At 36.2% G+C, this 19,052-nt stretch overlaps 1 protein-coding gene across 3 annotated transcripts in view; it reads left to right on the forward strand.

The window, feature by feature from the left end:
* LOC121422198 (brain-specific angiogenesis inhibitor 1-associated protein 2-like protein 1) overlaps positions 1 to 18,528 on the forward strand; it is a 48,039-nt gene extending 29,511 nt beyond the window's left edge. The window contains exons 10-16 of one of the 3 annotated variants that reach the window (XM_041617094.1): positions 4,334 to 4,691; positions 5,875 to 6,020; positions 6,644 to 6,783; positions 7,335 to 7,728; positions 8,922 to 9,010; positions 9,469 to 9,564; positions 13,797 to 18,528. In XM_041617094.1, the coding sequence (XP_041473028.1) occupies positions 4,334 to 4,691; positions 5,875 to 6,020; positions 6,644 to 6,783; positions 7,335 to 7,728; positions 8,922 to 9,010; positions 9,469 to 9,564; positions 13,797 to 13,803 (1,230 nt within the window). In that variant the 3' untranslated portion in view covers positions 13,804 to 18,528. Of the gene's footprint in view, positions 1 to 4,333; positions 4,692 to 5,874; positions 6,021 to 6,643; positions 6,784 to 7,334; positions 7,729 to 8,921; positions 9,011 to 9,468; positions 9,569 to 13,796 lie in introns of those variants that run through there. The other 2 variants (XM_041617095.1, XM_041617096.1) reach the window with 2 other exon arrangements.
* Positions 18,529 to 19,052: the final 524 nt, after the last annotated feature.

Consider the following 19,052-nt stretch of genomic DNA (forward strand, 5'->3'; position numbering starts at 1 on the left):
GTTGATAGGTGAAAGTTTGAACAGCATCGGCCAAAGAATAAGAAAGTTATGAATTTTTAAAAGTTGTAAAAATTGGTAATCACTTCACCCATGGAGACTTCAAATTGGGTCAGGGTGCATATTTGATAACATTTATGACAAAGGCTGGATTCTCCTTTAAATATGGTAAGAGTCAAACAATGTAGTAATAAATTAAAGTGAACGAAAAAATATAGATGTTTGATTATGAGTTGCTGGACTTTAGGCATATAATTCAAAATGTAAGAAAAAATAACCATTGGAGCAGCATTTGGTTGCTTTCAATACACACATGAAAAAGTATATCTTTCATTGAAGCTGAGCTGACTAATATATTTTTATCACCGAATTTGAAGATGTTGGTTTCATAAAGGGTTTCAGATCCACTAGAAATGACATCTGACTGATCCCTCATGTAAATTCTCAACACTTAATTATTTGTGATTCATTGTCTTTTGAAACTTACAATGAAATCACTACAATCCAAGGCTACACTCTCGAAGTACTTGTTAGACTAAGGATGCGTTCATGTGATTTCTTAAAACGTGTTACTCAAGCTTTGTATTAAAAGTTCAGTATGACTAACGTTGGAGTATCACCTAACATCCAAATTTTACAAAAGTGTACTTTACTGTAATTTCTTTAACCATTGATTTTGTGTGAAAATTAGAATTTTAGATTTTAAATCAAGCTTATAGTAGATTAGCCCCCTCATGTAGGAGCGTATAGTTCTCTTAAAAAAGGGTCTTTTGAATCCTTATCTTGCATGCTTTATTTTGCACCAGAAAGCTATAGACTTATTATTTATTGTTAGTTTCACCCAATCCCATGCTTGAGAATGGTAAAATACCATAAGGAAAAGAAATATGCAGTTATACTCATTCTGGATCCCGACCAAAGTGCCCCAAATTTTATTTTGGTCAGGATTGAAACCAAAATAAGATTTTGTGTAAAATTTAATTTCAAGGACATACCTATTCATATTGGGAAATGCGAATAGTGATGATTCTCAATGGGACTTTACCAAAATTTTAAGATAATTTCAAGCTCAAACACAAATCATGGTAATTGCTGGAGAGCATTCAGTTGATCTTTCACCAACGCTGATTTCTCAAGACATTCCAGTGAATGCTCTACTGTGCAGTTTAATACAGGAAGTAGGCCTATTGGTCAACTGGAAGCGTATGCACTGCATCTTCCAAAATGAAAAAAAGGTTAGGATGTCATAGAATCCTTGAGATTTCCATTGCATTCAAATGATATTCAACGTCTATATGCAACTTCGTCAGCATTTTGTGTTGTGAGTTTTGGAAGATGTCACGAATGATGAAAATCAGTTTGATCTATCCATGTTTTGAAGTTATCGTGATTAAACGATGAAAAATAGTCACCTGAACACAACCTCGGAATGACATTAGCGATAACTAGCTTTGATTATGTGGTTTCCACAGCGATGAGTCACTTATCAGAGGCATGTTAAGGCAAGGTCTTTTATTCTGACAACCAGCTCGTCAAGATTATTTACTTCTGACGTTGATTGCCGTTAAATATACATACACCACCTCCATTTCTCATTATACTTGCTTGATGAAATCAAGATTCGTCATGCATGGACTGTTTAACTGGTCTAGACAAACGGGAGTTGAGATAAGCGCACCCATGAAACATTGAGCCATAAACCTGCGAAGGACATAAAAACTTTATTTTGCCTCAAAGATCTTTCATCCTCAGAGAATTTACTGGGATAATTGATCTGTGAAAGACATTGCGCTCATTGAGACAGGAAGCCATCTTTGACCAGGTCACATGTGCCTTTAATCGAGGATGACCCTAAACTGTCACTGTAGGGATGTTACAGAATATCCAGAGAACTGCTGAGAAGATTTCATTTGTTATATTTTGAGAAACTTCCATGCACATACAGGCCTAAACTTTACTAGAAATTTGAAGCATTTCAAAACACTTGACATTTAACTTTCTTGGCATTACAGTGCCCTTTTGACTTTTAAACACTTAAAAAAAATCTATTAATTGATATATTCATTAAAATAACAAGCAACCTTTGAGAGTTTTTAGAATAATAATAATATAATACTAGCAAATTTTTATAAAGCGCTTTTCCCAGAATGGACCAAAGTGCTTTACAGCATATTATTACCCCGGTCATTGGATTCATTTCAATCAAGCACGAAAAGTGCACAATTTCCACTCCCTGGGGAGCATTCCTTGCATTCGTCGCAGCCACATTATGGAGCTGGCAAAATCAAACATACAATATCTTTTGCATCCTACCGACTAGAAGCAAGGGGTGTAGAGAGAGTTTCCCCCCTCTAATTAATTAGGAGATCCTTATTAAGCCTATTGCCACAGGTGTTTCTCATACGCAGGCCTACAATGGTCTGCATCCTCCTTGTTGAGAGTGGGTGGGAAATATGGATAGAGAAAGGAGGAGGGGAGAAGGAGGAGGGGTGGAGGAGGAGAAGGAGGGGAGGAGGGGGAGGGGAGGAGAAGGAGGAGGGGGAGGGGAGGATGGGGGAGGGGAGGAGGGGGAGGGGAGGATGGGGGAGGGGAGGAGGGGGAGGGGAGGAGGGGGAGGGGAGGAGGGAGAGGGGAGGAGGAGGGGGATAAGGAGGAGGGGGAGAAGGAAGGGGAGGAGGGGGGCAGGAGGGGTGGAGGGGAGGAGGGGGAGGGGGAGAAGCCGGAGGAGGGGGGGAGAAGGAGGAGGGGGAGGGGAGAATGGGGGAGGGGAGGAGGGGGAGGGGAGGAGGGAGAGGGGAGGAGGAGGGGGATAAGGAGGAGGGGGAGAAGGAAGGGGAGAAGGAGGGGGGCAGGAGGGGTGGAGGGGTGGAGGGGAGGAGGGGGAGGGGGAGAAGCCGGAGGAGGGGGGGAGAAGAAGGAGGAGGGGAGAAGGAGGAGGGGGGGGGGAGGGTGAGGGAAGAGCAGATGAGGGGAGGGAAAAGGGGTGTGGCTTGCTGTGGAGGGAGGGATTGAGAATAGTGACTGGGAGAGGAGTTGACAGAGAGGGAAGGAGTGGGGGGGGGGGGGGGAGAAAGAAATTTTAGGAATGGAGGAAGGAAAGTTGGACATTTGAGACAGGATGAAGGGAATCAAGGCAGCCAAAATGAGTTGGCCTTACTAGAAAACTTTTAGTTTTATCAGGACTTGGGAATATTACTGTATGAAAGACATGCATTCAATATAAAGGTGACACATAATTGATTCAGCTGTATGAAGAAAATGAAAACAAAAATTCTATTCCCCACCTAAGTGCCAACATAAGTTTTTACTTCCTTGATGGATAATGTAGCATTTTTTGAATGGTACCTTGTTGATGTTTCTAGGACCACTCATCTTTTAGCAGCATTGTTTTCAAGAAAAGAATTGTGCAAAATTGCACTTGGTTCACTTGCGTTTTTTACACAGTGGACGCAACGAACAATGAAAAATGGAAGGAATACAAGAACATAAATATAAAGAATATCCCCTTTTAATTGTCACATAATACAAGTTTTTGTTTTATCAAATCAGCTTCAACCCTTTGTACTTGTGTTTGATTAAATGTGTTTGATGCCCTTTAAAAAAGTAATGTTGACAAAGCAAACAAATTTATTGAATTGTTATTTGTTATACAATTATTGAAATTGGGGTACAACAAATTAAAAATCACATATTAGTTAGGAAATCTACAAAAGTCAAGACTGGCTTTATTGTGCAGTCACACCAATAGGATGACTCTGTACTGTTGGATGGTACAGTATGAAACTGGTGTGACCGGACAATCGATTAAGTACCCCGCCCCTTCATTTAATCAATTGAATGTTTCATCTCTTTTATCATGTTGTAATAAAAACAGGTTGAGACTCTCACTGGTGACAATTAAATCAGTATCAATTAACTTAATTTATCAAACAAATGAACCTGATTGCACCACACTCGGCAGTAGAAAGACAAGGGTTTTCATGGAGAGCTTTTTTTTATTGCTACAGTAGTCTACTTTCTTTAATTTATCTTGTGTCTAATTATTCAAGCAAAATGAGGGTAATTTGTCAGGATAATTGTCACTGCTCCATGACATTTACACATAAAGAAAATGTTAATGATTCCAGTGAGGCTGTTGTGTTGTAGTGGTTCTGAACCACACCTGTTAAATCATAGTTGTGGGTTTAGATGAAACCAATTAGATTAAATTGGATCAATCTATCAGTTCACATTCATATCTCACATTGAATTATATAATTCTACTACAGGTATATTCACATTATTATTGAATATTATTTGTGAAACTTGATTTATTAATTTGTTTTTCTTCTGACAGCCCACCTCTCCCAAAACCCCCAATGAATCTGACCGCCCCCTCTCGGTGGATGTCGAGCCGCCGCAGCAGCCACCCCCTCCCAGCAGCACGGGCGTGACCTCCAGCTACAGCGCCACCCTCCCCAACATCAAGAAACTAGGGAGCAGCACGCACCCCTCGGTCCATCAGCTACCCCCCTTCCAGACCAACCAGCAGCAGCAGATGATACCCCCTATGACCCAGCCAACAACACCGTCACCACCGCAGCAACCGCCTCAGCAACAACAACAACCGCTCCAGCAACCGCCTCAGACGCAAGTGCCGCCAAATCTCGCTGGGAGGCATTCCAAGTCGGTCAAGTCGCCTCATCATCTCCATGGTAACAGGCTTTTAGTAACTACAATTTGCTCTTACTGACAATGACAGGTTGAAACCCTTTATTCGTTTGATTGACTAACAAATGAAGTTAGACTCTTGAATGTGTACTGAAGGAATATTAACTGTCAAAGTGCCTACATGTATTTGTAATTTTCATGGGTGAATGAAGCAGTTTGATTAAGAAGGCTTGTGTGTTTACATTTAATACATGTACTGCTTGCAAATGTGTTACTAAACATGGACAAATAAATGAACAATCGGTGGTGAAATATTCACTCTTTAGTATGAAATTGCATTGTGTGTTTCTCTTTCTATCATTAGTAATGGAGAAAAAAGTTATTCAGGGAAAATATATGCAGAGGACAAATGGAAGGAGAGCATGAATATTGCTCAATAGAATCACCACTTTCTCATTGAGTTTCTGCTTGGCCGATCAAGCCTTCAAATTATTCATTACTTTTTTTTTAAACTCTGAAATAAATACAATGGAATGAAGGTTGACATTCCCTTTGATGGATGGATTGTTTGCTATGCCAGTGTGGATTGAAGTGTTTCATTGATTCATAAGATCTTCTTCAGTCCTCCATTTTTTTAGGCCCCCCTCCCTGATAAGGTATTGATTGAAATTGTAAACCAGTACACATAATGACAGAATTCAAAAGCCGAATCAGAGAAGAAAATTTAAGAAGCTCTGTATTTGATATAATGTATGTACAAGATGGTTTAATGTGTGATTTTGTGAATAGCATTTTGAACTATATATACTGATACATAAAATATACATGTACATGTACCACAAGCGTTATATCATTTTCAGGGACAACTACTTAAAAAACAATAATTTGTGTTAGATTTTACACTCACACTGCCCCTTCATTGTGAAATGAGAATTGTCAAAATATTCTTGCTTTTTTTGCAAATATTTAGTGCAAATTGGCTTGTCATTGACATGCAATTGTTTTATCAAAATAGTTAGTAAAAAGGGTTTATTGTAGAAATACATGTTCATGTGTTTATCACTGCTTTGCAGATTTGCTCATTTTTATTTCGTTTTAGGATAAATAAAACCTATTGCGGTATGCATGTGTTTAGTTTTGATTAATTTTACTTGAGACTGATGTACTTCATATTTCAAGTTATCATCGGGTATTCATATCACAATTTTTTCTCCAATTTTCCATCAGCCATTTCTCAGACAATGCCTCGTCAGACATTCATGCGTCGGGTATCGGAGGCTGGTGACATGATGGAGAATGAGCAGAAGATGCCTCGCGTTCAGGCCGTCTACACTCACTCCGCAACGGGAGAGAATCAACTTGCTTTCAGTGAGGTATGTATTATTCATCCATAGGGTTCCTTGCCGCCAGGTCTGTGGCATTCGGTGTATATCCATATTATACTACCATCACAACAACCAGCATGAAATCCAAACTATCATCACCATCTGGAGCACTATCATCATCACCATTGCCTTCATCATCATTGCTAGTATTAAGCAATTTTAAATTCCTTTCATTTTAAATGTGCATGAGAAAGAAAGAAAAAATATGGTTTCAAAATAAAAATAAGCATAAAGTACATAAAATTACACATGGCATGGAAAAAATAGATTTCATTGGCCTTTTAGTCTTTGTGAAATGCACAAAACTTTGTGGATTTCACAAGGAATAAAGGCCAATCAAATTCAAATCCCAGAAAATCACCATCATCTTCATTATTATCATTACCACCACCATCCAGTATCACCATTGTTGTCATGTCATCTCCGCTATTATTATCCACCTCCCTGCCACCACCGCTTTCCTCCTAATCAGCACCATCGCAAGCATCATGACCACCATCACCACTACCACAGCTCCCATCACCATCACCACCATCATCATATTTATCTTCAGCCATCCTCTTCCTGCTCTTCCTCTTCAATTAACCAGTCTTATTTTATCCATCTTTCAGGGGGATATCATTGGCTTGGTCGGTCCTAAGAACAATGGCTGGTTCTATGGACACAACTACAGGACTAGGAGGAATGGCTGGTTCCCAATCACCTACACACAACCTCTGGCTGATATTGTACCCAAGACTAATGGAACAAGGTGTGATAGGATTAATAGTACATTCCATGTTGTTAGTCCTGGAGACATTTATTATCGAAATTTGTCAGATCTGGAAACTTATCTTGGTTTTGATTGGCTCAGAAGCGCAGAAGTCTGACTATTACTTTGCTAACTCTCGGGTACAGTGAGCTTGTCAGATAAAATAACAGACAAAGGCTTTCATGAAATATTCAGCGAAACCTGAATGAGTTCATTGAACTGGTCTTTTGCATTCTTTTTATCATTTACTGAATTTAAACCTCAATTCATTGTCAAGCTGTTTTTGAAGCATTTTTAAAAGTAAAATCATAATTTTTTAGGCCTAAACATGACATATTTATAAATCTTGTTTTAGAAGGATTTTGATATTGCTAATTATTTCGAAAAAAAAATAGGACCGATCCTACAGGAACTACAAAATAGTCAGTACATGTACATGTAACCCATCGACAACTGTAATAGGTAGTCCCTGTACAAAGTCTATAGGAATTGCAAGAATCAGTAGTCAGTAGCATTAATCATTGAAATGTTTATTTATTTATCTTTTTTAGCAGTAACATTTTGAACACCAAGCCTGTAGCAGCCAGTATGGACAACTTGCAATCCGTGGGGAACGACTACCCCACCCCGGACTACTCCGGTCCTGGTAGCCCGGTCACGGCCGCATCAACCCTGTCCCTCCCACAGGTGGGCATCGCCATACCCTCCACCCTCTCTACTCCGCCCACCTACACCAACCCCTCTGCGTCCGCCTCCAACAACAACGGGGTGGAGAACGGCGGGGTGAAACCCTCGGGGTTGCTGATGACCGCGCCCGTCGGGGTGGTGGAGGGAGAGGAGAGGAACAACATCCAGAATCAGCAACAGCAGCAGCAGCAACAACAGACCGGGAACTCAACCTTCAACACCGCTGTGCCAACTACAAAGCAGTCTGCTTCCATCCAGGTACAAAGTCTTGTAACATACATACCTGCCGATCGTCCCTATTTAAAGGTCAAGTCCACCCCAGCAAAATGTTGATTTGAATAAATAGAGGAAAATCAAACTACATGTAGCATAGCACTGAAAATTTCATCAAAATTGGATGTAAAATAAGAAAGTTATGGCATTTTAAAGTTTTCGCTTATTTTTCGCAAAACAGTGATATGCACAACTCAGTGACATGCAAATGAGACAGTCGATGATGTCCATCACTCACCATTTCTTTTGTTTTTTTAATTTCTTTTATTTGAATTATACTGAAAATTGGAATATTTCATATATCATATAATAAAATACAAAAGAAATAGTGAGTGAGTGATGTTATCAGTCTCTTCATTTGCATACCGACAAGGATGTGAATTTAACTGTTTTGTGAAATTAAGCGAACCTTTGAAATGTCATAACTTTCTTTAAATATTTTACATCCGATTTTGATGAAATTTTCAGTGTTATGCTTGGTGGATTTTTCTGTTTTTATTCGAATCATCTTTTTGTTGGGGTGGACTTGTCCTTAGGGACAATCCCGTTGATGCAATTAAGAAAAAAAAATGAATGCATGAATGAATGTATAGGAGACTCTGCAATGTCCATACTTTTAGCCTCTGTCCTCCTATGTCCTACTAATGTCTGTTTCAGAGTTTGTATGAATGCTGTATACCTGTAGGCATGCCACTTGAGTACATGTACAGTATAATCATGCTGTTACAGGCTTGATACTTGGATCTCCAAATTTTCACAGTCTATCAGTATCAGTAAGCCTGCTACCAAAGCAGAGCTGCCAAGTAGTACGGATTTTCAGTATTTAGTACTGAAAAATAAGAAGAATACGGATGGTTTCATGCAAAATACTGATTTCTAAAGTTTTCCGTTTTATTTGTTGTCTTATGGTATTTCATTGAAAATACCGATGTCATCATCAAAATACTGATTTTCAACTTTGAAAATACTGAAATGTTCTTTTTCAGGTTGGCAGCTCTGCCAAAGGCTCAAATTCTTATGTCTCTAATCCAACATGTTTGCTGTTATCTCCTATATGTAAATGTTATGATTAGATAATAGTAAGCTTGTGCCTACATGTTGACATTTGAATTCTCAAAGCTTACAAATCCTTGCTTGTGTATTTTATATATATATATCTTTTCTTTTGTTGACAATAGCCTGATGTGCAGCTTTCTCAAATTCAACTCTCTGTGCCTGATGAAAACACCAATGTGCCCTCACCAAACAATGGAGATCAGGGAGAAAGGTAACGATTCAAATTTGACAACTTTTACTGATCCACTAAACAACAGCTTCTTCTATGTATGTCTGTAGCTGTGTTTATCATTTTGAAAAGCGTACTGTACCCATGCCAAGCCTACCAGCTGATGCATTAAACAGTACATGTAAGACTAGTCTTTCTCTAGTTTCTACCTTGAAAATTTGTATGAAACATTTGAACCTTGCAGTTATTGATTGGCATGGCTTCAGCAGTGACCCTTTTTCTTGGCATTTTCAGGGTGGTACAGGTATGAGTATGCAGAATTGGAAGACATTTTTGCCTCTTTTTCAGAAGTCAGTCTTTTGATTTCTTTCTTGCACGTGCAGTACATGGAAACAGTGTATTCTTAAGCCTTTTTCAAAAGGCAGGGATCAAGTATAACTCGTTCCACTTTTAATATTATTACTATGAAATTGATTTTTTTGTTAATTCCTCCTGTCCAGCAATCCTTTCACCAAGATTCAGCTCCGAAAGACGGTTACAAACGATAGATCAGCTCCTATCATTCCAAGAGATTATCAGCTGGGAGAATTCGCACGGTAGGTTGACAGTTACATCTTATTAAGGTCTTACTTTCAATCATCGTGACTTATTTCCTTCTTTTTTTTCCAAGATATTAGATGATATAAACATATGATATAAAATTCTGATACTTTTCACAGCAACACATACCAATGTTAAAAATGTATGCTCTCAATGATCATGACTTATTTCTTTTTTTTTTAGAGAGAGAGAGATGAGATGATATGATTTAATTTGATATGAAATTCTGATATGTTTCACAGTCACACAGTGATAAAGGTTAAAAATGATATAATTACAATGATCATGACTTGTTTTTATCTAAGAGATGAGGTGATATAATTTAATTTGACATAAAATTATACTTTTTAATGGCTTCATTCATTTTGAAAGAAAATGAAGTATGAAAATTGAATCTAATTATACCCCTGCACAAAAGTCAATAAGGAAAAGTGAGACATTTATTCCTTTATAAATGTTTTTCAAATTGAGAAATATCAAGTGGAATGCCAAGAATTGTATTTCAAATGACAGTATATCATCTCATCTCTTTGAAAAATTAGACATGTAACATGATCATTGCATCATTGCAAGTTACTCTTCAATGATTACAGAAAGGTCTGAAAATATGCAGTATTGCACTTATTCATAATCACTCATGCAGGACTGATCACAATGTACAAGTAGGGGAGAAACAGATACTCTACTTTTGTCTTATGATGTGCAATTTATGAAATTTTATGATAGCTAAATAGAATGTTTGTATTTCCATTCCAGCTTTGTTTACATTTACCTTCTCTTTGTACAATGTTGGTAATCCAGAGTGTTCAGTTGATTCCTATAGATATTGTATATGCCAATAAGGTATATCTTTAAGCCAATTTGACACAGCAGCTTTCGACAGCATCAGATCATGAACTTATTTGCTCGTGTAGTTCTTGCTTCTCTGATCTAAATCCATACCATAATGCCCCCCACAACAACAACAACAAATCATCTATATGGAATTTATGTATTGTGTGGTGCCTATTGTCAATTTCACCAAATTATGTGTATTTTCATATGACTTGCCCACCACCGTATATCGTAATATACTCATTCAAAAACAACATTTTAGTAAAAACTTTTTGTAGGCTGATATTGGAGAACCTCCTGTCTATAAACACCACACATTTGGTTTCCCGGTACAGTTCCCTCCTCCCTCCATTGAAACATGTATTGCAGGATCCTGTTAAAAGCATCCTGGTTGCCCATAAAGAAATTTGTTGGTCCTCGGATAATCTTCATACTCTGGTCTCACTATATTTGGATTTTCCCTTTCCATTCCATCTAACTTTGTACAACTATCACTCACATTCATTGTGTTACCATTCTGTTACATTTCTATTTCCATTTCCAAGCCCCATTTGGAACTCTTCCAGAATACTTTGATCCTCTTTCATATTTTTTTTTTCGAGCAAGCTTCCCACTTTATCCAAGTTGAGCTTAGATTATTTCCTCTTACTGGATATTGACAAGGCAACGATGAAAGACTTTGATCCATGTACTTTTTGTGTATCAAACCAAGGGAGAAATAGTCTGCATAAAGTGCAGCCCGGAGTCTTGATTTATTTCAGATTATGCGTTTGAATAGGGACTGGCTGGTATTGGGTTCTTTGCTGCTGTTCACACAATACCTAAATCTGAAAATATGGAATGGTACTAATATCAATCGCGAACAATAGGAACATGGATGATTAGTAACTTAAGAATTTAAAGAAAGAAGATCCACTTATTTTTCGTATCTAATCTTTATTGATTATATGAAATCAAGCTCCAAATCCACTCTGTAGAGTGCTCGAGCCCCATAAGTTATGAATTAAATTTGAAGATTTTAAGGAGAGTTTGAAGGACTCGGTGGAGATCACCGGGCAGGCTACTCCACATAAAAGGGGATGCTAGATGAAACAAATGTACGTGTATAGCGCTTAATTAAGTTCTGTGATTTCTGAATATTACCAGGGAACAGCAACAGAAATGTTTTCCAGTGATCACATAATAGCAATGATCAATTAAGTGCATCGTTCATATTTTGCTCAACAGATTGACTGTACTCTATATTCTGAACTATTCTTTTAATTTTACAATTGAACAGAAACTTTTGTAGTGGACCCAAAGGTGTTACAATGATGATGATGATGAATGTTTATTGAATAGTGCATATGGTCAGAATTACATTTATATATTAGCTGAATTCCTTGCTACAACTTTCATATTGTTTTTTTTTTCTTCAGAGTGGTAGTGCTCCAATGTTTATCTCTTGCAAGCAGACATGCAGAAAACTAATTATGAGTCCATGTGACAGAGTTGATTGAAATAATTTATCGTAACTGTTAAGTTTACTCAAACCGTACATTACTTTTATTCTGTTCAGCTTTTTAGTGCATTTAAAAACAGAAAACAGTCATAATAATTAGTATTTTTTTATAATGTTGACTGTATACATACTACAATGAATCAATGCACTTTCATTAAAAAAAATAAAGATTGAATTGTATTTAGACTTTAAAAACCCATTTGTTTCACATTTTGTTTCCTGTATAACACTTAAAAAATATATGTGTATTAATGTACATCACTCCTTTAACTCATGCACGCTTGCACACAAATTCTGGACCTTAGCCCAGCAGATGATAATTCAAAATGTGATGAAGATTCTCAGCCTAGCCTGGATCTAGGAGCAATAAATTCACATCAACAGAAAGCTTGTAAACTTGGAGAAGTAGATAGATCTCTGTCTTTTTATTCATAATAGCCAGGTCTGCCTTTCTGTTTTGTTGTGATATACATATAAATAGACATGTATACATGTTTGTAGCCTGAATGTGTTAACAACATGTATAAAGTCATATTTTGTTATTTGGAAATGGGGTTATTCGTAATCCACTCTATTCATTGTCTTAATAAAATATGCAAGCGTATGATTTAAGTGATGATTAAATTTTTTCTCTTGATTATAAAAAAGACAATTTGCCTATTTGAGCATACCATGAATTGTTTGATGCTTTGTTCTGTCCATGGTCATACCAATGCATATACATGTATGTAATTTTTTTTTTTTTACATTATTTCTCCTGTTGCGAATGTTTTAGTTTGATTATCCCCGCATAGGCAGCAGAAACGGGGGGGGGGGGGGGGGGGGGGACGTTTCCCCCCTAAATTTGAGGAGGGGGGGTCCCCCCTAAATTTGTTGTTGATGACCTTTTTTTTTTTTTTTTTTTTTTCTTGCTTGTCAAAAATTTTTTGGTTGTCCCCTCCTAAAATTTTGGGCTTCCGCCGCCAATGATCCCCGGAATAAAGTCAGGGACAAAATCCCCTATTACTATATGTTCATTTTGTAAGTTGTAATATTCTCTTCCAGTGTTTTAATGGTTATTCATATGATCACTAACATTGGCCATTTATGCCCAACCCCGGCTTATTATTTTGTTTAATAGTTATTAATCTGTGAGTTAAATACTAATTCTGTATGCTCAACACAGCTTTGTGACTTATGCATGTAATCATAGTTGTAATAACATGCTTGTGCTTGAAAAATTGTTTTTGTACAATGTGTGAAGTAGTTCTATATGCATTTTACACAAATATATAGATCAAACAAATCAAAGATTATCATGTTGTTTTATATGTATTCATAGGCTTGTACATGTATTTTTAAGTGCAGTGTGTTACATGAAACTGCAGTGTAAATCAAACTGCATGTTCATGTATGGCCTAAATCTTTGGTTGAACAATGAATTGCCAAGTCTCTTGCTTCACTTTTTATCAGTGAATTTGGCCCTAAATCATGTATTCAAAATCTGTAGGGAAATAATCAACCATGACTTTATTAAATAAAACTCCATGTACAGGTCCTTAAATTCACATTGCTAGCAATGTTATTTCTTATTTGTCTATTACCCTGTACATGTACGTGCCTTCCTGCACAAAGGCCGTTAGCGCGCACTGTATGTCACCTTCCCCTAGAAAGGCCCTTGGCACGCACTGTTCTCTGCACGCTAATGGCCTTTCTGTGGGAGGTGACGTGCAGTGCGCGCTAACGGCCTTTGTGCGGGAAGGCGACATGCAGTGCGTGCTAACGGCCTTTGTGCGAAAGGTGACGATGACATGTATATAAAGTATCTGACTTCCTGCTTGTAGTGTTATACTGTATTAAAGTAAGATGGTAAAGTGTAATTTTCTTTCCTTCTCTCTCATCTTTTTCCTGCAGACACTAAAGCTATTTGACCATAATCCAGGATGATCCAACTCATGTCAAGGACAACACTCATCAAAAACTGCAAATTGATTCCATTCTCATTAAGAATGATGCATGCACAGTACACCAAACTGTGGTTACTATGCATGCATGGAACATCATTCCAGACTACCTTGTTGCCATGACAGGCAGACCTCTCACACGGACTTCATGGAGGAAGGTCATAGTATGCTATTCCCATCGGGATTGCTGACAACCAGAGGAGCAGAATCTACACCTGGGGGTGTTTCCCAAAGATCTGAGTACAACTTTAAGTCATGCGTAGGGCTGACGTGCACATGATATGTAATGGGCAATCTCATGATTGATAAGTAGTAACACGCGTCCTCTTTAGCATCATGAGTTTTCCAATGCGGTTATGCCTTTCACATAGCACGCAACTTTAAATTTAGGTGCGAATCTTATGTCATACTTAACTCTTTGTAAAAACACCACCAGATCACTGAGAGTGAATGCTTTTAGAGCTGAAGAGGAGATTAAATTAGATTTGAAAAAAGCAGAATTGATTTATAGAGGCTGAGGACTGATTTTATGAAGGTGTTCTCAAGTTGAACAGTGCGTTTATAATTAATTAGTGGTGTTGCTTATTGCTGAAAGAGTTGCAATCATTTACAACTCTGAAGATCAAATGCAACTTGATTAATAACAAATCACAAGTGCGTATTTGAGACCTTTGATTGAATTCGATTTGTGTTCAAATCTACTCTTTTATAATTGGCTGCATGTCATGAAATGTATTGGAATAATTACAACTGGTTCACAAAAGTCTAAGGCCAGTTTTCACAAGCAAAGGAAAACTGAATCAGCTGTGATTCATTTGTAGCCAAATTTGACATGCATAACTACAGTGATGTTCCATTTGTCCAAAATTTTGGTAATCAAACTTTTACAACTCACTTTTCGTTGAAAATGGGCCTTTTTTTTCAACATGAAGTCCTGGATAGGAGCAAAATGAAAATTTGAAATGTACAAAATCAGCAAATTGATTTTAAGATGACGTGGATAAATTATACGCTTTACGGATGTTGATAAAACTTTGATAATTGAAGTACATGTAATCCTTAATTTGAACATGTGTATGACCAAGTTATTATGTCACTCCTCAGAAAAAAAATTTGTGCTATCATAAGACAATGAGTCTTTAATATATTATGCAACTCAACAAATTAATATATGTGCCTAGGTATTGCCTTTTGTCAAATTGCAATATTTTATGAACAAAAAAGAAAATATAGTATCCTTTGTAATCTTATAGAGTAAGTATTACATGTATTTTGCAGAACAAAAAAGTCTTTATGTAAAATAATGATAATGAAAACATGTATACATGTAGGCCTACATGTACATGTAGATTTTTTTCATGTTGCATGTGTAAATAGTGTAAAGCTACTTGCAATATAGCCGTAATTGTCAGATATTATGCATTTTGCTGTCATGTAAATAAGATATAATGGCACCATCACATAATATTTCTTTTCTGTTCTATGTACATTTTTGATGGTATGCTAGTAAGGATTTTCATATCATAGAAATAATGATGTTTATTTTATTACCATACATGTATTTAAGTTTATATGTTATCGTAACCCATTCGGGACAATTTACCACTTTTTGTGGCTTGGATACAAGTTTTGCTGCCGAATTACAAAAAAATCACTCTCTTTAACAGAAGAAACGATAATACCGAACACATATTTTGGGGCCATTACTTTTCTTCATGGGTAAAAAAAATGACTGAAAATTATGTCTAAATTCCTTCAACGGGCAATGTGGTGAATCCTTAAAATCACTGTTTTCAGAAATTTATTTGCTTTGTAACTTAGACAAAACTGATCTACCAATAACAAATTGCATTTGATTGCCCTTCAATTAGATTATGAAAAAGAAAATGAGGTTTTATATCTGATCATGGATGCTTCTTTGCCTCGTCTAAACGCCTTTAGTTTATTGCTCCATAACTTCAAACATGGCGTACTTAGAAAAGTGGGTGGGGGGTTATAGAGTTGTGGTGCTGATGTTATGTGCACATTATATAAAGGGAACTATCTATTCATAAGCCTTCCGGGTGCCTTCAGACAGCACGCACTCTATACTACGTGGAGCATACAAATTTTGATTTTGTAAATAAATACACCTGTGCTCAAAGCAGTAATAATAGTTAACAGTGGTGCCTGTTTCACAAAGAGTTACAACTATTGTAACTTTGCCACTATGGCAACTACCATGGAAACTTTGATTATGATTGGTTGCTGAGCTCTGTTACCATGGTGTATGTAGTTGTCATAATGGGAAAGTTACATCATTTGTAAGTGTTTTATGAAACAGGCCCCAGGGCCTGTATAACAATAGTTAGTGATTGATTTTACTGATTTTTATGATTGATTGCATTGATAATCATGTGCAAACCACTCGTACAACTTGGTTGTACAATCAATTTCTATGCTTTATGTTATGAGGCCCTTATGCAAGTTAGTACAGTGTGTAAGTAAGTGCATTATCCAGTGTCTTCCATTAAACAGATATACAAGGTAGCTTTATCAACTCAAGGATGAAAATTTTTGAAAGCCATTATTTGTTGACATGGTAGTTCTGAAACGCGACAGATTTGATCTTTTCTTCAGGAAGATATTACAATTCATGAAAAACAGGAGTTGACATTTCTTCTTTTTTTTTACTTCAACCAGGGAAGTGGGAGTCAGACTTCCATGCCTTAACACCAATTCACATTTTTCTAGGATATTTTAACAAGGCAATTAATTTAGCACCAATGTATGCAGTTGTAATAGCGGAGCTAAACGGCTGTAAGAGCTCTTATTTGTAATCTTCATGTATATTCAGGTTGAAGCATTATATTGCTGGTCACTGCAAAGCAATCTTACGTTTTGATAATGACCATTGAACCAGGTAAAATATCTAATGATCTGTCTTTTATATCTTAAGTAAACAATTCAATTATTGTTGGATCCTAGGTAGAGTTATATGAATAATAGATCTATATGACTAGACATCACAAATAATGCTGAAATCGATATTATTAAATGATGATTTGTGTAATAATGATTGCAATTATGATACGGATAATGGAAATTATGGTTGAAATAATAAGAAACAATGCTGGTGAAATCCATTTCAGTCATAATGGAAGTTATGTTGAAGATATGCACAGCAACTACATCTATTGATCTCAATACTTGCTTTTCACTGCACTGCACATCACAGGCCTGTGTATGTTTGTCTAGACTTTCGCAGGACGAAAGTAACAGAGCTCAAGTTGTGACTAAAAAGACTGATATAATACACTTGTTGTGTTTGATAAATAGTGTAGTCATTAATGGGAGGTGCTTCTAAATGACAGCTCTCTTTAAATACTCAGACATCATCGATCATTTCAATATATGATAGATAATTTCTTAAAAGGATGGGGTTATTATCAAAGTTAATGTTATATTTGTCGATGAAAGGCTACTGTCTTGAAAGTTTAATTAAAATTCTTTTCACTGAGCATCGCTGTAGAAAAGACTGCAACTTATTACAATATATATATACATGTACATGTATATACATTTATAGTGCTTTCATAACATGATGCAGTATGTACAATAATATTTTTCATAATTTTCGTGAAATTTTTTGATTTTTGTAAGTTGTGAAGTTATGAACAATATATAAGTAAATAAGTTGATATTGGCAGTAATTAAGAGTGCACAAAAAGTATTTTTACATGTTTCTTTAGTAAGCAGAGAGATAACTTATTTGAAATATGAGTTGCATGCAACTTTTAAATGAGGAATCAACTTGTTTTTATCTTTTGGCGGCGGGGGACTTTTTAAGCTGCAATATTTAGAGGAAAATGTTCAAAGTAAAATATTGAGTTATTTGCAAATGTTATTGCATGAGCAATTAACTTTTTTAACTTTTGGTTGCAGGGAAGATTTTTTTAAAGGGCAATGTTTAAATGTTATGACTGTTCTTTCAGGTCAGATACTGTTTTGACAACATTTATAACAATACTCAACTTCATGAAAGTTCATCTGTGTTGGTAAAAGATAACGGTTTTGTTGAACTTTGGTTCACAACAAAAGTTCAACAAAATCGCAATACTCAACTTGTTTTAGCTTAGAGTTTCAGGGGGATGGGGTTAACCTGTAATGTCATTTTATGTTTTAAAGTATGTGCTTTGAAAACCTCAACATTGTATGTTTTACTCAATAGTATGCCTAAAGACTGTAATATTTATAGACAATACCATTTCAAGTTTTCTAATAACGGTGCTTTGAAAACCTCAACGATATATGTTTTTACTCTATAGTATGCCTATTTCTCTGCATTTCTTTCTTTGATTTAAGTGTATATTTGATAGACCAATATTATGTGCACGTTGTAATGATTTGTAAATAGGTTTCATGCATCGAATATTGATTAATATTATACATGTATAATGAATATTGATGATGTTTGTATTTGTATCAGAGCGAATGAAGATCAAAGCAAATCGTATATTTTGAGAATATAAAAATAATGATCTATAGCCCCAAAATGCGAATTATGGTAGAAAACACTAAAAAAGCTGTTTATTATAAACTCATGTTGTGCATTATTAGTACATTGTATTTCACCAGTTAACTTGTATGGTTAACCATTGCAAAAAAGTAATACTGAATAAATACACTGTACCAAGTTCTCATATTGCAAGTCCCATGAGGCAGCTTATTGTTACTTGTGTCAATGTTCAGGTTGAAGGTGAAAAAGGAACAAGAATTAAATACTAGAATGTGATGTAATTTTTGGATTAGAATGGAGGGCGGGGGTTACCTCGTTGTTTTAAAAAACAAAACTGTATTTTTTTCCTGATACGAAATTCAAACAAGTTTGAACTATATAAGATACCATAACCCAGTTAGATAAAGCTTAGCCATTGATCATGGAATTGATTTTTATGATTGATCACACACAATAATCAATGAAATCAATCATAGTATTCTGTGTAAAGATCATTTTGCCAACTTATATGTTACATGGCCCGGTTCGCAATTCATTCTGTGCAATGGCAGTGAAAGGTCATTTGCATCAACCGTCAAGGTTGTGTGAACATTCACTGGCATAAGCATTTGAGATTTATTGACTATTCATATATTCCTTTTAAAAATATTTTTTCTCATCATATCCAATAATTGAGCTGAAGAGTAACGGCTTGTTCATTGTCACTGG

This window comes from Lytechinus variegatus, chromosome 10 (genome assembly GCF_018143015.1).
Source record: "Lytechinus variegatus isolate NC3 chromosome 10, Lvar_3.0, whole genome shotgun sequence".
NCBI classification, from domain to species: domain Eukaryota; kingdom Metazoa; phylum Echinodermata; class Echinoidea; order Temnopleuroida; family Toxopneustidae; genus Lytechinus; species Lytechinus variegatus.